The sequence below is a fragment of the Propithecus coquereli genome, unplaced genomic scaffold, assembly GCF_000956105.1.
Source record: "Propithecus coquereli isolate 6110/MARCELLA unplaced genomic scaffold, Pcoq_1.0 Scaffold451, whole genome shotgun sequence".
Lineage (NCBI taxonomy): Eukaryota > Metazoa > Chordata > Mammalia > Primates > Indriidae > Propithecus > Propithecus coquereli.
In genome coordinates, this window is record NW_012150297.1 from 935356 (window position 1) to 963062 (window position 27707).

General features: G+C 52.7%; 1 protein-coding gene across 1 annotated transcript in view; it reads right to left on the reverse strand.

Annotated features, from left to right (window-relative positions):
• Positions 1-12322: 12322 nt before the first annotated feature.
• The window catches only part of KIF13B (kinesin family member 13B), a 172319-nt gene continuing 156934 nt past the window's right edge, over positions 12323-27707 (reverse strand). Inside the window, exons 35-37 of the mRNA XM_012654927.1 lie at positions 21842-21904; positions 18419-19139; positions 12323-15813 (exon numbers count right to left, since the gene is read on the reverse strand). Coding sequence (XP_012510381.1) covers positions 15548-15813; positions 18419-19139; positions 21842-21904 — 1050 coding nt within the window. The 3' untranslated portion in view covers positions 12323-15547. The remainder of the gene's footprint in view (positions 15814-18418; positions 19140-21841; positions 21905-27707) is intronic.

The following is a 27707-nucleotide window of genomic DNA, read 5'->3' on the forward strand; positions in this document are numbered from 1 at the left end:
GGGGTGGGGGGGACCTTGCCAACAGATATTCATGTAACTGGTTATTTTTTTAAAGACATTTTAATTGAATTCCTATGGTCAGATGGTAACTTCCCACCCTTTTAAAAACACCTTGCATAGGGAACTTTTACAGACGGATCATCTTAATGAGACGTCCACCTGTCTGCTGACAATCCTAACATCAGGTGGCGGCCAGGGGAGGGCAGTGCAATGTGTTCTTATCTGTTTGGACCTTCTAGTGCTGTTCAGTACCAAGTAGACATTTTGTTATTTCAGCAAAGGTTGTAATGTTAGAGTGCCTTTTAAGGCAGTTTTCTGCACAATCTCAATCCTGTAAGTGGTTGATAAGTGTAGTTAGCTTCCACCTCCCTGTGGACACTAGCCATTCACTGGGACACCCCCCAACACGTACATCCCTATGGCCCTTCACAGGGAGGCATAGACAGTGACACCATCACCACCACCAATGGTACCTTTCATCCCAGCTCTATAGATGTGACCACCTGAAAAGACATGAAGAAAATCATTAATACTGAAGTATAGAAATCTAGTGTAAATCTACTACTTCCTGGTAGATTTATGACGACAGACAGTTCGGTGATCAACAATACCTATGTTCAGATATCCAGTTATATTTTTACCTCAAAGGGGATAACTATGAAGAATTCACAGTTGTTTCATTTCTCCGTTTGGGTTTTATCTTTAAGAAATGTTGGCTTTAGAAACTTCTCCCCTGAATACCGTCAGCCACCAGGTATAAATACTTAATCAGGAATCTCCAGCCTTGTCCTCTGTCTGTGAACAGCTCCTCTGCCATCTTCTGCCATCCTCGTCTTGAGTGGATTCCTTTGCTGGAATGTTTTTATCACGTGGCAGCAGGTGGGTATGGTTCATCTTATGATACAAACACTCCTTCCTGTCTTGACCAGCTCCATGTTCCACTGACCAGCTATATTATCTGTGCCCACAGCCGTGGAAATAATCCCTTTTTCACAAATGATCCCCCACCCCGTCCTAAAAATGTGAACTTCAAGTCCTTACTCTCTTTGATCTTAAGAAGGGTTTGGTTAGAAGCAGTCTTCCCGTTTAACTCGTGGCTCTGCCTTTTTAAATTGCTTTTTGTCTTTCGTTGTTCAGAGAACCAGAGTATGTTCTCCCCAGTGAGTCTCAACAGATTCTTAGGCAATAATTTTCCTTACTGTTGATGATCTTATAGTCCTGACCCTCCACATTGTACGTTGGTTTCTGTGTTAATCTCTGTGATTTAAATCTTATGTCAGAGTGGTGATAGATTTTTGTCATTTTGTTGTTGTGATTACTGGTAATGTTTTACTACTGTATTCACTGGGGCTGTGTTGAGACCAGCCAAATCCATTTATAGCTTTACTGAGCCGGATTTATTTTTCAAGATTTCCCAAGTGAAAGTTGGGCACATTGTCTTTCGGGGGGTGGGAATGTGGGGTGGGGTATGCAGTGGGGCAGGGGTGGGAATTACACATACAAACATTCCCTTTTTTGTGTGCTCTTTTAAATAGCAAGGAAGTTTACTCAGGATTTGGGGATCAGTTGTCAGCCATATCGAGTTTGGCAAACTGAGCTGCATGCCCTGAAATCCCTGTTTCTCCGCTTACCTCACCAGGAATACCTGCGTTGTCCAGTGTGAAGGTATTGCCGCCTAATGAGAGTGGGAGGCTTTCCCAGGGAGGCAACTGTGAATGGCCAGGTTACCTCTAAGGGTTTCATGGTAGCATGCTGTCAAAGCAGGGCCCTTTCTTCTGTAAGGTGGTCTCCTAATCATGCACCCTTGGTTTCAAAGACGACTATCACTTAAGTAGAGAGATTTCCTTACCGCTCTCAAGAGACCTACCACACTAAGTTGGTAGGAAAGGCTTTTTAGATACGACGAGTCAGTTTTCTGACTACAGAAACTCCTATGTCACAAACAGGTATGTTTGGGAAAGGCTGTTGTTAATTCTCTTTATGTGTAGACTGAATTGATAAGCTGCTGTCTTGCAGGGCCAGTGGTTGACTCACCTGTCTGTGAAATGCAACTTTGTTCATATCTATGTTCCTTCAGAAGATGGAAGCTTGTAAACTGAAAAGTTTCCGTATTAGCTTCATTATTATTTTTTGGTAGGGATGAGAAAGAGCAGCCAAAAGAAAGCTAATGGTCTGACAAAACACTGGTTTTCTGTGATGGAGAGGTGAAGAGAGAGGAGGCGAAGAGAGTGAGGGAAATTGGCTGCAACCCCCTTCTTACCTTGCTGACTTAGTAGGTGCCTTGGGATGACAAACACGCGTATCTCTGAACTTCTTTATCATTCTTCCTATCACGTTGCGGGCTGAAATCTGGGTGATCCATTCAAGTGAAATCTGACTAGTATTTGACAGTTCACCACATGCACGTTGCGCACCCATTATCTCACTAGCCAGCGCTCCGACGATGCACAGGAGGATACATCTGCTCTGCCTTTCCCTCGCCTGCTACCCCTTTTGCGAGGCAGGTTTTAGGGCTGGTTGGCCCCAGTCTGGACGGCAGTATCCATGCCTGCTCTGCTGCCCTCCAGTCGGGGTCCAAGCCCCTCGGTGCAGCAGACAGCGTGTCACGCAGCTCGGCTCGCACTTGAGCAGTCTTAGGATGCCAGCTCCCTTGACTCCATTTTCATTTTCCTTTAAATAAGAGTGGCTCTATACAGCCATAATTACCTCTCAGATTCGCATTGGTGTGCAGTGATCAAACGAAGGTTTGGCTGAATCTTTTCAAAGTGTAACCATGGTAATTGAGGGGGGTGGTGGCATAGAATGAATATATAAAAATATAATGGCAATTGTTCTGAATGACTGAGTGTCCTCCTGACATGTAATTAGCTGTTTTAGCAGGATGCAGATTGGCACGGTCGTAATTAAAAGGATTTCTGTCCTTTATGTGATTGGAAATGGCAGAGCTCCCCTCCCCTGTTCCCTTTTAGCACTAATGCTCCCGAGAACATTTGGAACAGCAACTCGGTAAACTAGAATAATGACATGGTACTCATGTTCTCCCCTAAGTGAAAGAGAAGGATTTGGAGTTATTTCAGCTTCAAATGGAAGCCTTTGATTATTGTTCCCATTTGACTTCTAAATTATTTGCAGCCTCACTCACATCCTGTTTTCTACCTGCTCCACCTTCGGCAGAAACCACAGTCAGAATCCCAAACCTCCGACAGGCCTCCCAGCTCGGAGACCTTGTTGGCCTAACCTGAGGACATCTGCTGCTTACTGAGCTCCCTGAGATTTTCAGATTCTTCCTTGGTTCTCGATATTTCCATCAGCCTCATCCTCAGAGATATTTACCAGACAGGAGTTTTCAGAGTTGAACAGGGTTTTCCTCATTGAATCCCAAGATGCAAACCACAGCACGCCAGGAATACACGTAAATCAGCTTAACACAGGCATTAAACAGCCAGGTGGCATGAGGGGAACACTGGTATTTACGATGTCCTGAAGTCATTGGAGCAAGGGACACGTGCACTTTCCCACTTTCTTTATATTCTCACGTCAGGTGCCTTTGCTGTCCTGAGTTTTCTCATCGTTCTGCTGTCGCTGTGATTGTCTCCCCAGCACTTCCAGCTTCTCTCCCACTCTTCCTCCTTTCTCTGCCATGCTCCCCGTGCCATCGGGCATCTTGTGGTCCCTAGGTGGTTCCCTACTCTTTTCATCCTGAGGTGTCACATTGGATAGGAGCTGCTCAGTCACCAGTCTTTCTCTAGAACGTGGTTTCTTTTTCCCCCATCACTCACAGAGGTCTTTATTCAATTACACGACCGGGAGTGAGTGCACGAGAACAGTAGCCCCCAACATCGTGCCCAGTGGCCTCGCAGGCTGTTTCATGCCCAGGAGGCTTGTGGCTGTGCTAGGTGAGCCTGGGTCCGAGAGCCCTTTCTTTTTTCAGGCCTGGACGCTCCAGGATTGGCTAGTAACCACTAAAGAAAATAAAGCTGTGGCTTTTTTTCATATTTTGCTGCTTTTCCTTGTACAAATCTTTCCCCCTCTGCATATCAGAAACAATCCTAACCTGGCTGAAATGCTAGTTACTACTCGGGTCCGTGTGAATGCTGAGGTCAGCTGCTTAGTTATAGGTGTCTTCTCCCCCATCCCCAAACACATGCACCCCTAGAGAATTTAGGGAAAGGTTCTTATGCCTTGGGATTCATTTTTGTTCCCCTAAAAATACCTACAATGAAGTGTATAGCAGTTGGGCTAGGTGAGGAAAAAGATCCTAAAAGGTTTTTACTTGTGTTTCTCCTCCTGTAAGATCTCAAAGCAACCTCATGCGCACCCACCTCTTGCACACCTGTGCTCAGATGTACCGAGACTGTCTTCTTAGGGAGCCTGTCGGTCTTTGTGACAACGGGAATGACTATAGATTCGTGACCCTGAAGAGCAGAGCATCCTTTGTCTTACTTTCCCAGCTGCTGAAAGATAACCATTTCCATTAGAATTTAGAATCTCTCTTAAGATTAGAGATTCTGAGAACTGACTAAATGAGTCTAATTCTGTGATTTGTGAGACATGCATTAAAACAACCAGCAGAACATTCTGATCTGCTAACATTGAGAGAAAATAGAATTAGCACCACAGTTAAAACCTTCCAACATAATCTATCTTAGGGATCAAAGTATTCAATGTGCTGCTTCAGGGATGGTGCTACTTAGACATTTCCCTCCCCAGATGTTTCCAGAGGCCACTGGGTTGATTCACAATACCCTGCGCCACGGCAGCCCCTCCCCCCCCCGAAAAAGGAAACTTACAAAGAAATCCTTATCTCTTCTCTCCCTTCTAGTAAAAATAATAGCATTTACCCATGAAATAAGTATTTTTTAGAAGCAAACATCGTAAATAAATTATTCTTATAAGAAACTAAAGATGTCCCCATTCAAAATCCTCTCAGTACAAGAGATAAACACACAGACCTCCCGAGCGATCAGAGCTCCTGACGTGGCTGCGCTCACTGAGCATGTCTCTGTGCCCGGCACGCGCCAGGCTTAGCACCCGAGACTCGCAGACCCCACACCGAGCAATACCACCTTCACCACGGCCGGGCAGGTCTCCAGTGGATTCTAACCTGTTTCATTTTCTCACGGGACAGCGATGGCTAGGTCGCATTGCCACCACCTCTGTGTACTGAATTCCCTCTGACACTGGACCAGTGCCCCCATGAGGGTCTGGACACTGTAGCCCGGGCTGGGCCCTTCCCCTAGTCTTCCTCCCCAGTCAGTGACGGGCACAGGAGTGCGGTGAGGCTCCACAGCTGTGTTGACAAGTGGAAGAAAAGGATGTGGCTGCCTCAGGTCTGAGCACCGAGGGGAACTAGACTTGGCCAGCACTTCTTGCCTGCAGTTCAGTTAGTAAGGGCAGAGAGTATGAAAACGTCTCCTGCGTCCTGTTTCCTCTCTATGCAGATCCCACACGTCCTGCTGTGGTCAGGGCTTTCTGCTGAGCCGGAGACGCTGGTGTTCTGGAACCGCATTAGTGTCTGCCCTGGCTCGGGCCCTCCCTGGCTCCCCAGGAGCTTTACCTGGCCAGTAAAGGGAAGTTGCACAGAGACAGATCCAGATTTGGGGGCAGCGTGAGATCCTTCTAGCACCTAGGACGCAGCAGAGTGAGCTTCCTCGGGGTAGAGGCCGGTGCCTGTGCTGCCACAGCTCATGTGGAGGTGCAGCGACTGCTGGTCATGGACACCGAACGAGAGACGTGGGTTCCAGGCTGACGTAGCTCAGCTAAAATTTTGTGTTTCTTCCTCCCCTTTTCTACTCTTTTCCTCTCAAAAATAAGTGGTTCTCTTGGGGTTGGTTCTGTCACCATCTCTCTTTCCTGATCTGCTTTCATGTCACAGGCATCCTTGAAGCCCAAGAGAGTAAAAGCCACCTTGGGAGCAAGGCCACGTCTGTGAGTGGTCCCCATAATAGGCACATTGTTAGCTTAGCTGGCTGATGGGGTTTTATTATCCGACCCTCTCCCCAAAAATCTCCTTAATTTGAAGGGGAAAAGGTATGTGTGCCTTTCATCTTGGAATTGGTCCAGATTTTGCACCCCTGGTGGTGGTTGTGGGTCACTGATATTTTGGGCTGTGGGCTTTGCCTCCTGCCTAGGAAGGAGCATGCAGCTCTCACCCGTGTTTGTGGCAGCAAGTCACGGACCTCGTGTTTCAAGGTTATTTCCTTCCTTTAGGACTTTTCCAACTTCCAATCACTTTCAGACCAAGTCTAAATTTGAGTCTTGTTTGGTGGCTTCCTTTGAGCACAGAAACCTCTCCTTTTTTTGGCTTTACTTGAACTAAGAGCCCAGCGTAAACTTGTGAGTCATTCTTCCACTTCATCATTCACTGGAGCTATTAAACTGGAAAACAGAATGACATTAATGCTGTATTAATGCACACAGCAGGCGCACGGCGATGGCACATTGGACGATGGCACATTGCGTCGAGTCTGTGCCAGACCTGTGGGGCAAGTGCACGCGTTGCCGGAGTGGGCGGCACGCAGGGAGAGTGCTCAGCTGTGGGCTGCTTTCAAGAAGTGTTGTTATGATTTGCCTTGAAAACCGCATTCCACTCTGTTAGAATCGGTGTACCCCTTAATCCTGCGTCTGTGAGAATGGGCACCACAAAACCAAAGTTCGGGGTCAGGGGCGGGTAGAGCTTTTTCTTTCCAAGCATCAGGAGCTCTGGCAAGGCTTCTCCTTATTGCTGTTCAGTTTTGCCAGAAAACTCTCTGAAGGGCCTCTTCTGTTCCTACCAGCTTGCTCACAGCGACCTGAGAAAGCAAGTCCGCTTGGCATGCGCCTCCCCAGCCCTGCGGTGGGGTCTGGAGCAGGCCCGAGTGGGCCTCCCGTACCTACGCTTGCCCACTTCCTTGGGGGGCTGCGGAGCAGGGACCTGGAAAGGCCTCTGCTGGGCCGAGTCCCCGTCCCCTGAGCCATCACCACCCTGGTTTCTTCTGACTCACCCTGGCTGCCAGGTGGGACACTCCCTGCCGAAGATGCCAGGAACGTCATAGCTGCCTCCCTGGCAGAGCCCACAGCCTTCTCCGATTCCCTCGTGGGCTCGCCCTCCCTTCCACGGCCATGGTCATGTCGATATGCAGTACCTGTCAAGGATAAATTTTTATTTATGTTTTTTAAGTGCCTAAGCAAGTTACAGACCTCTGGAACCTGCCAGAGAGTCGGCCTGTGCCCTGTCCCCTGTCCCTCCCCGCCCTGCACTCGGCTCTCCGGGGCAGGCACAGGGTGGCTGCTCCTCTCCAGCGTCCCTGGCGTTCTGCAGGCAGAACCACCACAAGGGCAGGCAAGCAGGAGGGATCTCTTCACGGCCACGTCAGGCTGGCTTTGTCACTGTTTTCCAGTGTTTCTTTTTTTAGAGGTGTTTCTGTTTATGTGGATATGGTCTTGGTTCATAGAGAAGTTTAAGAGTCTGTTTAGCTAAATCTCAGCAGCTACCGAGTGAAGACAGGAGAGTGAGCCTCAGAGCAGCATTCTGTCTCTTGTCGGCAGTTGGAAACGTGTCCAGACCCAAGAGGACAAAGCGTCAAATAATCACAGTTAATAAACGTGCTGATTCACTCGCGATCGTGAGTCACTGGAGGCTGGCTGCGTGCTGCGTCCTCTCCCTAGTTTGGAGGGATCAGGGGGTCCGCTCACAAGGGCTCAGAAAGGCTGTCATCAGTAGGGCGTTAAGCAAGATCGAAAGTGTGTTTTTAAATATGAATGTGAGAGTTATTTGTTTGCTTCTTTTTAAAAGTAATTCAAGTCTGACCTAAATACGGGGCCTTTATTATGTGGTGCGTGCAGGGCAGATTATTTCGCGACCGCACTCTGTTCCAATCACATCACTAAGCAGCACTCGGATGATTCGCTGGTGCGTTAAAAGGTTTTGCAAAATGGAACAATCCAAACCCAGGCACTTTATTTTCATTAGTGATCCGGCATTTTTGTTCAGACAACGTAGGGACCCAAACACCGGGCACTCACATGTGACGCGTGGGCAGACTTGCCAGTAGAATTCTGACTTGGACGGAGCAGGCAGGCGCGTCGAAGACGGTGATCAGACGGGCGCGTACTGCTGTGGTGACGACGAAAACGAGGCTTTTCCGGAGCACGTAACCCTCACTGGACTCTGGCAGTGCCTCCTCACTCAGTCCCCAGATGCTCTTTCTCACAGGCTCTCCCAAGTGTCCTGTCGTTACCCTGGGTGTCACCGAGAAGAATGTAAGCAAGAGCACAGCGGGCAGGGGAGGCAGCAGAAGGGCCCAGTGTCTTCTGTGCTCCAGCAAGAGCAGAGTGCTGGGAGGTGCCGTTTCTGAACCGCGTGTTCACTGCAGGGTGGGAACTGTCGGGCGCAGCAGGATCTAAGGTGGAAAGCAAGTTGAGCGGTCGGAGAGGTCAGACACGATGGACCAGATGCCTTGGGATTGCCCGAAGCATTTAGCATCCACCAAATAGTCGCGTCTCTGAGACGGGCTGTGCGGGGGACCCCTCCCAGACGGGCTTGGGGGCGGAGAGCCCCTCCCTGCCATGGCTGTCATGTGTCTTAGTCTTTGTGTTTCCCTTTGGCGTCTCCTCTGGTCTCTGTCCCCCATCCTGTGCACCATGTGTCCCTGAGGGCGAGTCACACCTGTGTCTGAGTCTGCTGTAAGGTGTTCAGTCTACCTCAAGGGGTCATCATGGTCAGCTCTGTCCACATGGAATCCTCCGTCCATTGCCACACACACTGGAATGTATCCCCCGCCCCTCAATAACCCCTTGACCCCGTCATTCCTAGAATCACCACAAACTCCTAGTGCAAATTGGATGCTGCTTTAAATGTGAAAACAATTGTTCAAAAGCTATAAAACCTGAATGAAAGCTAAAGCTGAATTTATAAGCCTTGTTGCATATGAGCCAAAAGTGCAAAAAGCTCTATATAATGAACTAACCTGCCACTCGTATAAATATAAATATATATAAATATATTAAATCAGACTGTTCTACAAAATTGTGTATTTGTATTTTTGTGTACGTACAATTTTCTGCTAAGCAGAAGGAGGATGTAGTATAGGATGCTGTGAGAAGAGATTTGGTTTAATCCTATTTCTTTGTTACTTATTTTTGTTAACATCAGATGCCTGTCTTCGTCTTACATGTGTATGACACTGTTTGGAAAGCTGCAGTATCTCTCTTCCTTAGGTCCAGAGTCCATTAAAGAATGAAATCTGGGGTTTAGAGAGTTGGCCACTCAACACAGAGTGTGTGAGGGGAGCCCGGAGCCGTCGTGGTCCTGAGGCGGGACCGAGGGAGGGAAACCGCGTCCCCGCTTCAGGCCGGTCATTGTATTTTGACTTCCTTCAGGGAAGCAAAATCCTACTTATAGAAATCAGCTTCTAAAACAAAAGCTTATCCGATCTCTGTAATACAGACTCTCCCCTGGGCCCGCCGGGAAGGGACACAGGAGACCTGTGAACTTAGGAACAGGACCTCTTGTTTCTGGGCCAGATGTGCATCCGGACGGCAGCAGGGGCTCTGCCCGGCTGTCACTGGCTGTCCCGGGGCTTGTCTCCCTCCTCAGAGTAGTCGCTGCCTTTCTTCAGATCAGGTTACCAGATGCCTCCCTCTGCCGAGCTGCTGACGCTGCACCACCCAGACCTCCAGCCCCAGGTACCTGGAGCATCTCAGAACCCACTTTGCCGGTGCTAAATCACAAGAGGGGGTTAAAGTGGCTGCCACTAGTGGCCAGAAACCAACAACCAGAGGCCAGGCCGAAAGACACGCTCTGGGTGCCCAGGGGCCACGGGCGTCCCAGTGCCGCCCGTCCACCTCTCAGCCCCACGACGTCCCTCTGAGCTTCTCTAGGGAGAGGGATACTGCACCTTCCTCAGTAGGACTCATATTTATAACAGTGTGTAACGACTGTAGCAAAAAGCCCTTGTTTCTAGATGTAAATGGTCAACGAGACAAGTGCTCTATCGTATTGATCAAATAGTCCGACGAGTCCTGTATCATTGTCTCTCCTATTCTGGATTAGTGCCTTTTGGACAGTAGACTGTTCTGTAATTAAAATGTAGTATACTGCTTTTTTGTACAGTTTTGTTTTAATAAAACTTTTTTTTAATTTGTGTTTATTTTAGTATTGTACCTATTAGAGAATAAAATGTATAACTCAACAAGGACTGGCTGGGATTTCTTTGGATCACAACCATCGTTTGGGAGGTGCCCGACACTACCTACCGAAGGGACAGAAGTGTTGTGAACATCGGTCCCAAGGACACTTGAAAAGGATCACGTCCAATTAACAGCACCTGGTTAAGGGCGGGAGGCTGAGCTCGGGAGCGCGCTGCACCCGGTCACTGCCTGTCCCTCCAGCCTCTGCTGTGTCCAGACGGCACCAGGAGATCCCCCAAACTGTACGTTCCCTGTTCCCTGGCTGTGAGCACTGCCCTGCCCGCCCACTCCCCACCCGCTTCCGCTGCGCTGTCCCACCCACTGGGAACAGCCCTGACTTACCAGGCTGAGCAGCTGCATTCCACGCGGCTCCACTTCTCCATTCCAGGCCACACCCTCAGCCTCATTTTCTTAAAAGAGTGCTCTCTCCTGGGGCCTCACCTTCAGCAGTGAAAGAACAAAAAAAGCTGAAGCTTCGTTATTTGGTTTTCTTTAAAGGCTTCCCTTTCACATCGATAGACTCTGGAGTCCATTAGACTTCTCGGAGAAAACCTAAGAAGGGCCGTTTTTCTCTTCTCATCGCACGTAATTAGAAGAGACTCTGCAAACTCTGCCCCCAGACCCTGTGGAAGTTGCCAAGTGGAGGTGGGCAGGCTGGGGGTGGGGCCCACACAGAGGACACCCCCACCCTGTGCTCCTCTTAAGTAACCCAAAAGTGCTCTTTCTACTCAAGCAGTAGAGCCGTAATCGCCACACCACACCCAGCCGTGCTCCACACGCACCGGGCCTGGACATCTCCCCACTGCCCCTTCACCAGCTCCCGTGTCCTCTCCGAGCACCGTCTAGGGCTACCTTCCTCAACCCCCTCTGGCTGCGTGCCCCTCCCATGAGCCCCTGGGCCCTGCAGGGTCACCCTGGTGTGGAACCCACCAGGATGGCTTGTTTCCATTGGACTGCACACTCCTCGAGGCCAGGCGCTGGATCAGTATGCAAACGTTGAGTGACGGTGAGTGAGTGAGTGAACGAATGAAGGAAATGTGACAACCACTAGAGCCCATTTCAGAGTCTGAGCAACTAGAAACCCCACAGCCTGATGCAAACAAAAGACATCTCATTGAGTTGCAAGAGAGCAGCAGCTTGAAAAATAAGAGCTACCCTAGGAGCTAGATCAATTCCACTTTCAGATTCCTGCCTCATTCAGAGCAGGGCAACTCCTGGCTGCCAAATTTCTGTCATTATTTGGCAGCACTTGTCTCTGAGAACAACTCTTCTGCACTTATGAATATAAACAACTCCTGCTAAGATGTGCTCTGATTGATGGCCACCTCCGTTCAGGCCTCCGAGTGGCCGCAGCATTTGCAAGTGTATCTGGTATCAGACAAGGGCCGAGTGGATGTTGGCAGAGGAAAGAAAGGGCCACAGCGAGCCTGCATCCTCGTGGGGATGTGCACCAGCCACCTGTGTCCCTCGCTAGTGTTGGGCTGTGGTCCCCTGGCCGAGAGGGACTCCCCAGGCCTATCAAAGGAAGCCCGGTCATCGTCCACACCCACGCTGGGCACAGAGCTGGACAGGTAACAGTCAGGCCCAGGCCCTGCCCACTGGCCACAACCGCAGTCCTCTCTTCCTGAAACACCTCGTTACGGACGCTTCCAGTCCTATGTAGTGGAAAGAGACGGATGTCCAGTGTGGAGTTCGTCACGCAGGTCAGGGCAGAGAGAGGAGCCCTGCCTGAGAGCTGGGGACAGTCCCTCCCAGGCCACCTGTCTCCCAGCTAGCCCAGAAGCTCCGATTACCTGGGCTCTCCGGCCCCCAGCAAGTGCCTGTTGGTTCTCAGCTTCTGTAAGGGGCTGACGCCTAAACCAGGCTCAAAGACTGGCCAAGGACCCCGTGGGCCCTACTGGCTGCTTTGGTCCAAACCGTGCACAGCTCGGCCTCCGGGCAGCACACGGGCTGGGGGAGGCACGCGCTGCTGCTGCTCCCCGAACCTCCCTCTTCCAGTTTCAACCTTGCAAAGCCCCTCGTCACTGAGAACAAGGCCATGCCATGACGGGGGGACAGTCTGCAACGAGCCCAAACACACCAGTGTCACAGTGGAGCAACAAGACTGACCCATACATAGGCAAGAAATCACGTGGTTTTATTTAGAAGCTGTTGGTCATTTGATGGAAAGGCATATATGGTACACAATTACAGTGGTTTAGTTCATTATACAACACAAATCATTAAAGTCTTTACAGTTCATTACACAGTCTTTGGATTCCAAATCAATATAATCCCGGAATCAAAGTCACTTCTTTGAATGTGAACCCATCGTATTTACAAAAATCCACACAGACATCCTAAGACCCTCCCAACACCAGTAGTGTCAGCAGCCCACCAGGAAGGCACCAGAGACTTTTCTGAGAGAAAGATGCTTTTGGGTACAACCGGCCGGTGACAGGCGTGAAGCCCAGGCCACACGCCAGTCCCCGGAGCTAAGGCACTGCAGTCGGACACTCCCATCCAGCCGGCCCCTGGGGGCCTCACCACCAAGCACACACGTGCACACAGGCAGGGCAAGTCTCAGCGAGGAAAAGAAACACACGCTCAGGACTTCTGGACCACGTCACATTCAGGGAGCTTTTAAGGCAAGAGGAAATGCCGGGGAGTAGTGGCGGGGGGGTGGGACAGGGGGGACACCTAAGCCTTTTGGACGCTACGGCAGTCACGTTCCCGGCTCAGTTCTCTCACTGAACACACCAGGCCCGACCTGGTGGGCCCCAAATGCCTCCCCCTCCTCACTGCTGCCCTGCTGCCCCCCCAGTCAGGCCTGGGCACCAGGGATGCTGCTTACACGCCCATCCCCTGCCCCCCACCCCCATGGCCCGACACAGTCCTCGGGGTGGGAACAGGCCTTTCTACCCTTGCGGCCTCTGTCCTTCATGAGGGCCTGAGGGCCGCACGGGAGGTGGCAGGGCCGGTGGTGGCCCTGGGCATGCAGAGTGGGAGGCAGAGGCCCCAGGAAGTGTCCCCGAGCTGCTGTAAGCCTGGGGCCAAGAATGGGGTCAAGAAAGTCCCAGAGCAGACACGCTAAGTCAGGTCTGTGGATCAGTGAGGCAGCAGGGAAGACGGAGGAAACGGCGCCCAGCCCACCCTCCAGACCGCACCTGCCGCCCGCTGAACACCGCGCCAAGACTGGCGGGGCTTACCGCTGTAGTGACGTCCCTCCTTTCCTGGCTGCAAGTTCCCATCAGTCTGCACCAGAGAGCGGGAAGACAGGCGGGGCAGCTGCCCTCCAACAGCCCCGCTAGTCATCTAGCAGAGCAGGCCTGGAGCGGATCCGGGCCGCCCAGGCGGGCGGCGGACGGCAACAGTGACCCCACGCGCATCTTGCAGTGGGTCCTTCGGTCAGTGCCTCCCTCCAGCCCTGAGGCTCATGCCGGTCACAGTGCAGAAGAAAGGAGGCAGGACAGCAACACACGCACCCCTGCCAGACCCTCCCGCGGTGCTGTCTTTGGGAGGCTGCCTCATCCGCCCTCGTGGGTCAGGGACATCTGTGGGGGCGGAGCTGATGGGGCACCAGGGTGGCACTGTCCCAGACTGGGCTGGAGCACCATCCTTCCTGCCGGGCCCCTTGTGTCTGGCCCTGCAACTGGGGAAAGGGAAAGACACCCACTCCCAGCCAGGGGCTGTGCAGCGCAGGGCACCCAAGGCAGCCGTGGGGCCTGCCAGGGAGACCACCCCTCCTGGCGGCGGCCAGGACCAGCCTCTGGCTCGATTCTGGACAGAAAGAAGTCTCGAGTGCACATAAGGCTAGACTCATGACACCGAGCAGGGGCTCCTGTCTGCTCCTGAGCCGGCTGGGGGCTGCAGGTGCTGGGGTGACACTGTAGTGTTCTCAGGGGCCACCAGGCTGGCAGCCCCAGCCAGAGACAGGGAGCCCAGCCGTCCTCCTTGAGAGGAGCGTCAAGTCCGCAGAGAACCAGAGATTCCTCAGCAGAGCTTTCTAGCGCCGTCTCAACATGAGGACCAGAAATGGGTGCCAAGAGTACCTGTGCGAATCCTCAAGCAAGGCTCCTGTCCCCAGCACTGTGGCAGGGGGCGGCCCAGGACTGTCAGGGTGTGTCCTCTGCCACGCTCCCCTGCCTTCCACACACAGACCCTGACCCCACCTGAAGGCTGGTGCCACAGGCCCCAGGCCCAGAGGCACCCCAGCAAGGTGGTAGGGGACACCCTGGCTGCTCCCTGTTGTCCAGCCAGCGCCTTTCGCAGAGAGCCCGGGCGCCTGGCGGGCCTGCTCATGGCTGCTGCGAGGATCAAGGGAAAACCAGGGCGGGCTCTCCCTCCACGAGCCTCGTTCCCCAGGTGGGGGGAGGGGGTCAGGGCTTGGGAATTGCCAAGAAGCTAAAATGGACTGAGCACCTTCCCAGAAACCACAGTTGCACCAAATAAAGTAGTGAGTGCCTCTAGCTTCGTCACTGACTACGGAAGCACAGCAACGTGACTCCCCAAGCGTTTGCTTTCATCTAAGTCAGAGCAAGGCCGTGCGCACCTGCAGCAGAGGGACAGGAGGACGGGGCTCCGTCCGCTGGCTGCCCCAGGAACCTCCACTCAGGGCAGGAGATGGCAGCTCCCGAGCGGCGACAGAGGCTGGTGACGTGCACGGCAGGCCCTGGGCCACCCGCGCCCAGGCAGACGATTGTGGCTTTGCAAATGATTTCTGATTTTGAAAAAATAAATATAAATAAATATATTCCAAGCATTCTGTTAAGGGAATAAATGGCAAACAGAAAAGACTTTCTAGGTGTAAAGACAACAGAACACCCGCGAAGAAACTCTAAGAAACCCTGTCAGAGGAGCGCGGCAGGAGCGGGGCGCAGGCCACAGCCCCCACTCGGGGCACACGGGGCCATGGCCCGGAGGCCAGAGGCACTTAGGGGACTGTTACTGGGGGCCTGAGGCGCCAGCCAGGAGGTCAGGGTGGGCTTGCCCTCCGCAGGAGGAGGAAAGGCACTAGTTAAGGTTAAGGTTTAAATGACGACATTCCTCGGGTCACCAGAACAGACAAATAGGAAAGAGAAATGAAAGCTCTAGGCACAGGCACGCAGGGAGGTGGCCAGGCCTTGTGCCACCTGGGGCCTCACTCCCACAATCCCACGACCCCTGTGGGCGCCTGGAACCTGCGATCCCCACCTGGGGAGGCCGAGGTGCCCCCTCATCCTCTGGGTAGAGAGGAGATAAAGCTTCCAGAGGCCCAGGGAGGACGGGGGAAACGGGGAGGTCACCAGCCCTGCGATGTGCAAAAAGCATCTGCTACCCAGCCAGGAGGGGCCTGTGGGTGCCAGGCTCCCCACTGTCACCACAGGGCTCCCGGCACAGTGCTCCTGGGGCAGCCGGCTCAGCTGGCCCAGGATTTCCGGTTCTCGGGGTTCTTGTGGCTCCTGTCAGCCTTGGCCAGGGCAGCCGTCAGTGAGGCCAGGTTGGTGGCGGAGCCTGACAGGGTGGCGCTCCGGCGAGCCTCGGAGGCGCCCTGCAGCCTGATCCCCGCGCTGCGCCTCCTCGCGGCACCCGTGGCCCTGCGCACCCGGCCGGGCCTCACCAGCAGCCCGTAGCCGGGGCTGCAGCGGAAGTACTGCTTCCCGCCGACCGAGCCGTCGTTCTTCCCTGCGGGGAAAGGAAGACGGTGATGTGGACGGTGACCCAGCTGCACGGCGCCCCACACCCCCGTCCTCTGCAGAGGCTGTGTCCCCCAGACTGCCACCTCTGGGCCTCCGATAGGCGCTGGCCACTATCTAGCAGGGACCGGATATGGCCAGCACACGGGGTGACTGTCTCCTATAACAGCAAGCAGTGGCCGCCAGGGACGGACACTCCCCAGTCCTGCAGCCCCAGGTGTGAGGTGACAGGCCCTGGGGAGGGCCGAGGGGAAGCCCAGGTCAGACCCTCTCCCGTCCGGTGATCTAAGCCTCAGCCCAGGACGGATGCGCTGGTCAATGCATTCTCTGACTATCGCACGGAAACTGGCAAAGCCGCCCAATTACGGCAAGTCAGATGCCACCTGACTCGTCGAGATGGTAAGGAAGGAACTCCTTCGCAGACAGGAAATGCCCTCAGGGAAGGATGAGAAACAGCTCAGGGAGTGTGGAGGGCGGGGAATCTGAGCAGAGGGGCCACCGCCACCCATGGCGTCATCACAAGTCGCCTATGCCCCACGTCCCGCCCGGTCCCTCTGCCTCGCTCCACACGGGCCCAGCTGCTCCACCAACTGCACCGAGGGTGGCAGGGCAGAGGGACAGGAGACTGTCCTCTCCCACTCCAGGGACACGCCCCTCTTCCCCCCACCTCCCCTCCCCCACTCTGGCCTGCCCCAGCTGTTTGCTGGAGGGCCCAGGGTGCACAGGCCACAGCTCAGCCCCAGACACACCCGTGGGCCCTGTGGCCTCCCAGACGTGCCTCCACCCGCAGGCTCTTCACGCCCAGGACTCTCCCGTGTGTCCAACTGAGCTCCAGACGCCACCCCTTACACGCCGCCTTCGGGCTTGTCCAACTCAGCCAGTGGTCCCACAGTCTGCCCTGCTGCTCTCGCCACTCAGGTGTGATCCTTGACTCTTTCCTTCCTGAACGGTCCATGTTCGACCCCTCAGCCCTGCTGGCTGCACCTTCCCATCTTCCCCAACTCTAACCACCTGTCTCCACTCCCACTCTACTGGCCGAGCCACTGTCGTCTCCGCCTGGACCTCTGCGACAGCCTTCCTGCCTCCACTCTCCCCTCTGCCCCATTCTCCGCAAGGGTGAGCTTTGCCCGTTGCACCTAACTCCGTAACAGGGCCGCAAAAGCCCCCCACTCCTGGCTCGCACACTCGGGGAGCCCAGGCCCCACCCCGTCTTCTCCTCCACCTCGTGCATGTCTCTGGTTCCCTGAAGGTTATTTAAGGCCCTCCCTGTACCTGCCATCCTCTACCCCCTTGCCCCATTTTATTTATGTTCCTCATAGCATTCATTACCATAAAAATTTATTTGTTTTCTTAGTAACTTTCTCTTCTCTGAAGTAAAAATCCAGTTAAATCAGGGACTCTGTCTTGCTCACCAAAGTATTCTGAAATCTAAAATAGTGACTGGAACACAGTAGGTGCTTAATGATTGCTTGTTGGAGGAATTAAATTACTGGCTAATAGCCCTTTAACTGTTGACTTCAACTGCAGAGGTAAACTTCCTTCCAAATTCCCCTTTGGATTTCAACAGAAACGGATTTAAAAACTTTTTCCAGCCTGTGCTACCTCAATCTTCTAGAACCACTTCCAATTCAAGCTATTCTCTGCTGAATTATTTTTAAAGACAGTGAGTGGCTTCACAGCTAAGCCTATGGGACCAGAGACAGAGGGATCACAGGGGCGAGGCCAGGTCTGCAGCCGGGGTGGGAGTGCCCGAGGCAGGGTCCCCGCAGAAAGCCCACTCCTAACACTCGGGCACCTCCCCACTCGACGGTGGCACCCACCAGGCCACACACCAGCCCTGAAGACCCACCGCCACAGCTCACAGAAATTCAGAGACACAAAGACTGTATCAATGGTTACCTGGGGCTGGGGGATGGGAGCGGCCACTACTGGACATGAGGCTTCTTTTGGGGGTGACAATGCTCTAAAATTAGATTACAGTGACGGCTGCAAAACTCTACCAATATACTAAAAACCAATGAATAGGACACTTTAAATGGGTAAATTTTATGGTATATAAATTCGCATGGCAATAAAGCTATTTAAAAAAATAATGAAAAAGTTTCTGAAAAACAAAGTATTTCCTCAAGTCCTGCACCTCAGTTTTCTGATCACGTCTAAGATCAGCCACTCTGTCATGGGACTTAAAGGCCTGCAACCATCTTAGATGTCTTAGTCCTGGTCCCCACCCTGGCTGAGGAGCCTGGGATGTCTGAGGAACTGAGCATCAGAGGACGGTCCCGCGTGACCCGAGCAGACACTCAGGCAGAGCTACAAATGCAAACGCTTCTGGGATGCCAAAAAGTCATTACCAAAGTCATCGTAGTCTTTGGTAACTATTTTGGCTTTCTGAGAAATTTAAGGAAGTGAAAAAATGGAACCTGACTCTTACAAGCCTCAGGAAACTCTTAGCAAGCAGAAATTCCTGATTTTGAACCGCGAGGCTGGCTGGGAGGCTCAGAAAGGCCGAGGGACGTGCCCAGGGCACGCGGCAAGTCCCCAGCGCGTTGCCAGGGCAGCCCGACGCCACACCTGCGGCAGACGGGCAGGCTCACCTGCGGGCAAGTCCAGCTCCACGCCGACCCACGTCCCCTCCTGGAAGTCCGTGGGCCCGACGTATCTCACGATGCCCAGCTTGTTGGTGCCCACGGCGACGTACTCCCCCTCTTTGAGCCACTCGGGGACTTCGTCGCCTTCCTCGGAATCCGACGCAACGTCCGGCCTGCCCGGGGCCTGGGCCCCAGCGACCAGCAGGTCCCCGTGGGCCGCGGCGGCGGGGCCGGCGTCGGCGCCGAGCATGCGCGAGAAGGACTGCAGCTCGGCCGTGCGCACCCTGCGCACGCGGAACGGGGAGGCGGGCGCGGGCTCCGGGCCCAGCCGGGCGGCGGGCGTGGCCTGGGCCTCGGGCGTCGGGGCTGCGGGGCTCGGGCCGTCCAGCCGGGCGGCCGGCACACTCTGCGCCCCCGAGGCAGCAGACGGCAGCGGGGTCTCGGCCTGGCCGCCGGGCGCGGGGCCCCCCGCCGGGGCCGCGGTGTCCAGGCCGGGGCCAAGGGCGTCGGACAGCGTGGCGATGGAGACGCTGTGGGAGAAGTACCCGCTCGAGGCCTCGCTCAGGGGGCTGGGGGGCCCGTCCTGCCCCTCCGGGCTCGGGGTGGCCGCGGAGACCGGCGGCGGGGAAGGCACTTTAGCTGGCTTGTCGCAGATCCTCACTGCGGGGGCCGCCACCTGCACCAGCACCTCGGGGGCCGCGCCAGCACCCACGCTCTCTGGCTGAGCCTGCGGGGACAAGGGGGAGCAGAACGGCTTAGAACCAGCGGTCAGCTACCGGGTACCCGAACGGGGTGCGCTGCTGACACCCCGCAGCTTTGACCCCAGGGAGCCGGGGGCTTTCATGTGGGTCCCCCCGTTTGCGTCTGCATGACCCGGGCTCTGCAAGGGCCAAACGCTTAGGGGCTACCGTGTGCCGGGGGGGTGTACCTGTGCCAGTGCTGCTGAGCCACGGGCCGCAGCCCCTGCCTGTCCACTTCTTCGCCTTTCACTCAGAATAGAGACTCCAGTGCCCGCCGTGCAGGGGCAATGTGGTAGGACAGGACCCAAAGGCCTGCCCACAGAGGGTGCACACGGCAGGGCATACTAAACCCTGCTGCCCATCAAGGCCTCCCAGCCACCCACACTGAGCCCAGGGAACCAGATCCCCTGCCCACTGCCAACCTCGCAAGGAGACCGAGAGAATCACTAAAGAGGCCAGGAGAGCTCTGTCCTCTGGCAAAAATCAGAACGATGATCTCATCAGAGGATCTGAGAGCGCCTGGGCACAGCCTAGCGGGCCTGTGGCCTGGCTGGGCACTCCTGCTAGGAGCCAGGTGGACGAGGACGGGACAGAGGCTCCCTGCAGGCCGTGGCCCTTTCTCCAAGAGGCCACTTTTGTGGCTGCTGTGGAAGCTGCTCCCACATCAGGGCTCAGGGGACATCTGACCCTGAAGACAGGCCAGGGAGCAGCTGCCCCCCATGGCCTCGCCCCCTCACGTCCCTCTGAGTCACCCGGGAAGAGGACACGCACATAGAGCCCACATCTTATGGGGGGTGATGAAAGCCACCGCCCATCTAAATCCTACTGTCCGTGAGGCATGTGCAAGGTGCTTTTACGATGACAGCCGTGTGAAGAGGCTGTGGATTATCTTCCTATTCCCTGGTCACGGTGACAGGGAAAGGGGAGGCGGGAAGGGGGAACAGGGATGCTCGGGTGGACAGGGCTGCTGTTCAGAAGAAGAAATATGTTTTCCAATATTTACGGAAAAATTATTTATATTACAGGAATGGTCATTTTCCATTTGAAATACAGGATTTATTTGAACTGGGAAACAGCTGAGATCTATAAGTCTCTTACAGTTACTTGGCTTACCTCAGCAGCTTGATAAATCATGCATGTTCCCGTGAACTGTCATTTATATTCCTGTTTCCAGAGGCCCCTTCTCCCCACAAGGCGCACTTTCAGGGTATGAAATTAACGGCACCTCCTGAGATTAACAGCCCATTTTGGTGATACATCTCTAGGCTGCAAAATTTACTCAATCCAATACATCAATAACTGTCACCGGCATAAATACTCTAAAAGATTAGGCAATCCTTCAATCATTTTTCTTTTGCAACTTGTACATGTTTCATTTATTCTCTCCTATTTTAGTTTTAGTATCACTGGGAAGAATACACAAAGACAAATGCAACTACAAGAGTCTAGAATCTGAACAGTAACTGTGGTCCTCAAACAGTTTCTGTTCCCTATTCCCCTATCAGGTGAGACTGGTCATTGCCAGGTCAACACCTGGCTGCTCGGGGCCAGGTTGGGACAGTCCCAAGGGGCGGCCGTCCAGAGACACTGCCTTACATTTACAGGTGCCACCCCACGTGCTTCCACGTGAGTCACAGACATGGGGTGGGCAGGACGTGTGATCATGTTCATTCTACAATGTGGCCCGGAGAGGTAAAGGATTTCCCCAGTAAGTGAAAAGGCAGGAATTACAGGTCAGCTCTGCAGTGACAACACAGACAGACCAAAGATGGCAGAACGTGCTGACTGGCTAAAGCAGCCGCAGATCCCTGCCGGTTGTGGCACCCGGGCACCCCCCCCCCCGCCTGGAGTCGATGTGTATGTTGAGATCTAGTTGCCATCTTTGGATTATACCCTTACCAATGAGAGAGACATTTCCAGAGACTTCTGCGAAAGCCCAGACTTGAGGAAACCACCACGATGAGCTGTAGCAGGGCCCTGCTCTGATTGTCCCCCTGGCCAGGGGGTCTCCAACCTGCCTCGGCAAAGTGACAAGCTCCGCTCATCGGGGGAACCCGGTACTGTCTACAGTGAAGTTCACGAACACCAAGCGTGCACTGGAGCCAAAGTGTCTTTTAAATAGCAGTGAATTCACAGAGGTCTGAATATTCTTTCACATTATCGTGCCTTTGTTGCTGTTGTTTTAATAAAGAAAATTTTCCTACGAAGATATAGCATTTCCTAAGAGAATGAACGCACAGTGGGAGAAAATAGATTTGCTATTCATAAGATGAGAAGTGCTGTTGATCTGTGGGAGATCATAAGAGACTATTTTCTCCCCAGCTCAGCATTAGTCTTTTCACGCTGATATCATGAATCGGAATGAAATGTAAAACTGAGAATTAAGCAAACACTTAGAAGAGGGAGATTGTTCTGTTTATAGAAATCTCCTTTGCCTGGCAGTGGGCTATTAAAGCAGCAGACTGTATTAGCAGTCAAGCACCTAAAAGTTTAGCAATCATATGATTAACAAGTTGAAAATAGAAAAGTGTAACAAGGAAAATAGAAAGGGAGAAGACGGTGACCTATATTATAGTTAATTATCAAAACGGGAACACTAAAATAAAAAGCTGCAAGTGTGGACCCAACAGTTTTTGCACCGGGGCCACCCGCGTATGTGGGGCAACGACCTGCAGCCCGACGGACTCACCTCCTCCATCCTGGTCACCCCGGCGTCCGGGAAGGCAGACTGCACCATGATGCGGGGCACGGGCTGGGAAGACAAGTGCACGGTGAGGGCTCGAGAGCGACAGAACAGGGACAACTATGAAGGTTCTCACTGAACGGACTGCAGAGCCAGCAGGAAGAACTCTCGCAACTCTGCGGAACTCTAACACGTCACTGCCCATCAGGCTCACAGTGCCAGGGCTCCACACCCTACCAGAAACGAGGAACCCAGCACGGGGCTCACGCCCCGGCCAGGGAACAAGCCACCGCTCAAGTCACCAAGGTACGCGGTGCGCCCCCCTCTCCGATCCATACGCACGGGTTAATCAAGGGCCACACCTGTGCAGACAAGCACGACAAGACTTTCTGTGGAGAAGCGGCAGCGATAGGAAAGATCTGGAAAGACTTCAGGCAGGAGGCAGAAGCTGACCCATGCCTTGATGTCCCAGGAAGTGAGCAGGAGGAAGCCGGTCTGGCTGAAGCACACATTGCCGCCTAAGACAGAGCAGGCGAGGGTCGGCAGGAGGCCTTGGGCACCTGAAACCAGACGCCGGGGCAAGAAAAGCAGAAGACAGCTGAAGACCAGAAAGACGGATCGGTGGCAGGATGCGGATTCCTTGGAGAAACAGTTACAGTCCAAGGAAGCAAATCGGCAACGGGATGCCAGCAACAGAGCAGGTGAGGTGGCAAGAGCCTGAATTAACGGACGCAGGCCAGCGTCGCATGAAAGGACTCCACTGCTTACGCACACGAGGTTCAGACAACAGTAAAAAGGAGGGAGCGCGAAGAATAACGACAGGCCAGGGAGAGGAAAGGCAGGAGGGGGAGAAGGAACCTAGACTCCATCTCGTAGCCGCTCGCTGCGAGACGCTGGCGGGACGTGGCTTAGCCGGGCAGGCGCGAGCATCTCTGGAGGAGACCAGGACTCCGCCCGCTCTGCCTGTACCCGCTCCGCCCACCCCTGCGCCTCACAGGTCGCCCTCCCGCTGCAGGCGTCTGCACCTGGCCTCACATGCTCAGCTCCAAACAGGGCTCCCTTCTGGCAGAGCGGGTACAGGACGGGCTTTTTTTCTCTTTTTGTGTCCACAGGGAACAAGGGCTGGTCGCCACTCTATTCTATAACTCAAGCTCCTACAGATGTGCACTCCACATCTACACTTTTCCCTTGTTCAGCCCCAGGCAGGCCAGCTGCCCCGGCTCCTGTGTGCACTGGGGCACCTGAGGCTTCTATGCAGTAGGACCTTCCAGACAGCCTGCGGGACGAGCCTGGACCGCCAGTGTCCTCCCCGCTCCTGGGAGCTCAAACCCCTACCTGGAGTTCTAGTCCAGGGCACCACTAGACTCATGCCCTGGGGCTGCTCTAGGAAGACAAGAGCCAGAGGGGCTCGATGCTGCCCAAGGGAAGGGAGCCTCCCCCACTCCTCTCTCGCAGCCCTCAGCCCATCCTCCCTCAGTCCCCCGGCGCCCCCACGCCAGCCCCTTGCGAGGGAGCAGCCGGAAGCAGCACTCTCCACGCTGCCGCACAGCCCTCGAACGCAGGGGCTGCTGTATTTTTCTCCCTCGTATCTAAAGCCCCCCACTAATGGGAAGGTGTTCAGAGTATATTTCTTAGTAAAGGCAGGAAAAAAACGTTTCTCAAGCTCAAATTCTGGAATACTTGCATCCTTCAGTTGGATCTTACTTAAAGTAGATGAGATCGGGGAATAATTGTTTCCACTACGGTGAAGCTTAGCTCTTAGCATAAAAATTCATATAAAACTCCCACCGAGGACGGAACAGTCAGGTTAAGCACCTGGGATGGAACCTTTGCTGAATGACATGAGTCTTGCCTTCCTAAACAGAGCATGGAAACAATGTACACTTTCCTTTATGACTCAGTGCGATTAGAAAAATCCAGTCAATGCTTCACAAACATTTTGCTGAAATACATTTAAGGATCAGACCGACCGCCACACTAGCTCTGCCTCTCAATGTACGAACTCAGTACAACAAAGATTTTGTCAGGTCTTCCTACGTACAACAGGGCATTGCGCCAAGTGCCCTGGGCAACACCAAGATCACGAAGGCATGAGTTTTGTTCTCCATGGACAGACAACATGATCTGGGGGAGGGACACGCAAACAAATAACAAAAACAAAGGAAGGTGACAGATAGTAGAATGGAAGCTTCACGAGCACAGAGATCTCAGAGGAGGTCGGACCATATGTAAAATGGCTTGAGAATACCTGCACGAGGGAGATTTTATTTTGGGGACTTGGGTAGCACAGCAAAGGCGGGATGGCAGAAGAGCTGCTGGCTGGTCCAGGCCCGGGGCAGCAAGAGCATCCCGCACTGGGCAGGGGGAAAAAAGAGGAGACCGTCCGGAGGCAGCCTTCTGAGCTTAGGGCTGGATTTCACAGCAAGGCAGAGCTAGCACAGGTTCCTGGAGGAAGCCATGCCGAGAACCACACTTTAGATTAATTCTAGGACAGGGAGATACTAAACCAAGGGGATCGATGATGAAGCTGTCGGGTGAACAGCTAATAAGAGCCTGGACCCAGACGATGAGAGGAAAAGCAAAGAGAAAGGGAAGTTCAGAGACGTGAGGCGACTATTTAACACTTGGAAGCAACTGGCTGTGGGAGGCTGGGGTCAAAGACAATGCCCAGGAAGCACGAGTGACAGGCAGGACAGACGGTGATACTAGCAAGAAGTGCACGTGTGTGCGCAGCCACACGGGTGCAGAGACGGAGCAACGGCCTGTGAAGAGTTCAGCGAGCTTATTAAGGGCACCCAGTATACCTGCAAAACATACTGGAATCTTAACTGTGCCATTCGTCCTTCATGTGCAGTAGCTCAAATTTCCAAGTGTGTACTGCTTGCATTTTAATGCTCTTTTACATTTCCCCTGTGCAGACAGTCACCTCTTATTTCAGGAGCTCAAAACATTTCAGATCATAAGTTCATTAATCCTTACGACACATCTGGTAACTATTAATAAAAATGACTGCAAAGTATTTTGCAGCTATAAATATTAAGGAGAAGTCCCACGAGGCAAGTGAACATAATTACCTACATTTCACACTACAGGAACCAAGGCTCGGAGAGCATTTACTTAGTGGTTAAAGGCATTCACGTTGCCCCGTGAGCTGGTGGCAGAGATAGAAAAGGACCAAGTTCTCCGGTGCCAGCTGAACCTGCATCACGCTGTCTACTGAGCACTGCCAAAACGGAATGGACGAGTGGCTTATGGGCGACAGAACAGCTTTGGAATATTTCAAGGAAAAGGTGATCGTAACTGATCATATCCTGCCATTTTTTAACTCTGGCTTTCCCGTGCCACATGAATACAGGGAACATCAGTTCAGAATTTCTTAACTTGGCATAAAAGCTATTTTGGAGACCCCTCTACCTCAAAGAATAAAACTTCAACTCCTTGGCATGACATACAAGATCTCCATGAGCTTGCACCGTGCCGTGCGTGTTATCCATGCAGGTAGCAATGCCCACTCCCTTCGCTGTGTCGTTCCCAGACACACACATGACGGCATCTATGACATCATCCTACACTGGTCTATTCATCTGTTTATGGGGCTCGAAAGAAGCTTCTCTAAACTTTGAAGGGTAGAGATGATGTCTTCTTCACCCCTGTATTTCCTTACATAAAATGGTAACGTTTGTTGAATGAACGAACAAATAAATAAATGCATCATTACTTAGCAAGTGACACAAAGAAGAATCAATTGCATGGTTACAAGGAATTTGGAAAAGAACAGACATTCTGAAATTTGGGCATGGGGTAGGTACAGAGAAGACAGACATCAGCTCAGGGAAAAAAACAATCACTTTAAAACTTCCCCAACATTGAATTTTCTGATGCATTTTTCTTTCTATCTGAAAATAAAGCTTTCCTAATAATCACCCCTTACCCTGAATTCGATAAATTCTTAAATATCATCATTAATAGTGCCTAAATTAATACAATTCTCCAAGTCTTTTTTTCCCCCCAACACAAACCAATGATTTAAATCTAAGTATACAAAATTATTTAAGGGAACATACAACAAGAGATGTACGATGTATTTTTTGCTATAAATAACCAGTAGCCACCTCTTCATTTTCCTGCTGCTCAAGTGGGAAAAACATAAGAAAACCAAGCAGGGGCCGGGCGCGGTGGCTCACGCCTGTAATCCTAGCACTCTGGGAGGCCGAGGCGGGTGGATTGCTTGAGCTCAGGAGTTCGAGACCAGCCTGAGCAAGAGCAAGACCCCAGCTCTACTAAAATTAGAAAGAAATTAATCGGCCAACTAAAAATATATAGAAAAAATTAGCCGGGCATGGTGGCGCATGCCTGTAGTCCCAGCTACTCGGGAGGCTGAGGCAGAAGGATCACTTGAGCCCAGGAGTTTGAGGTTGCTGTGAGCTAGGCTGACGCCACGGCACTCACTCTAGCCCGGGCAAAAGAGTGAGACTCTGTCTCAAAAAAAAAAAAAAAACCAAGCAGGTAACAAAATACTTGCTAATCTTCGAAAATGTTCTGATAAGAGTTACACATGATGGATAAAAATCAGACATGTATAATTACCTAAAAATCAAGACTCAGTAATAACCTAATCCGGAAACATTCTGTAAAGGATGCCTGGCTTGCAGGAAAGGGCGCCAGCCTGCATTCCGGTGGCCACACATGCTCCCGGAGTGGCCCTCTGGAACCCGGCACAGCAGGGTGCTCTGAACAAAGCGTCGGCCGTGACGACACCAGCACCTTTGTCCATCGGCTGTTATATTTCTTATCTACAATAAACGACCTGGCTCTCTGACTTCTGTTTGTGTAAACCTGATCACCTCTGGGCTTGCACATCTGCACACGGTGATCCCGTCCACGTGAACTCTCTAAACAGCATCGCCCAGGGAGGCAGGCTGGTGGCCACCAGCTGGTCCTCACCTGAGCCCCCATCACCCTGCCTGCCACAAGCCCCTGTCGAGCAGAGCCGCATGGTATCAATGTGCTCAACGCGGGAAGGAGACTTTGGACTCCTGACCAACGTCACGCTCCCTGGTGAGGGTCTTGTGCACGCTTCAATAGAGCCTTCCAGTTTCCCTCCCCCAAATCCACCTTCCAAACTGCAGCGGGAAGGAGCTTCCGAAACACAGATCTGTCACCCGCGCTCCAAAGCCGTCCCTGATGATTGCCCACCACCTACAGGCCACTTTTTGAGAAAGGCCCACGTGGCGGAAACAAGGAAACCTGGCCGGTCCCGCACAGTGTATTTTCCTGCTTGCCCCGTTCCTCCTTCAAACACTTCACCGATGCATTCACTCTACAAACACAAGCACTTGGTTATTTTCCATCGTGCAGCTGAAATCTCTTAAGATCACATTTGCACATTAAATTTTGCTTTCTGAGTACAGGTCCCCGAGCTTCTGCTCTTGAGGCTCTGTGGCCTGAGCCTCGCGGTCACGGCGCTGAGCCCCACGTTCCGCGGCATCGTCTGACTCGGCAGCCACTGCCCACGTGTGGCCACTGAGGACGTCGGATGTGGCCAATGTGACTAAGCAAGTGAAATTTCATTTTCCTTAATTAATAAAATGTAAACCGAACTAAAGTGCTTTTAAGGATGTTTGGAAGAGCCTGGGCATGCGAATCTCTTTTTCAACGGTAAATTTTATGAATTCTAAATGTACATCAAGTATTTCCGACGGAAATTTTGTATCTGAATTGCAACGTGCTAGAAATGTAAAATGCACACCTGATTTCGAGGACTTCATATTAAAAACAAGGATGGGAATGTCTCAGTAGTTTTCTACACTGATTATAGTTGACATGACAATATTTTGAATATGCTTAAATAAATTATATTATTAAAATTAAT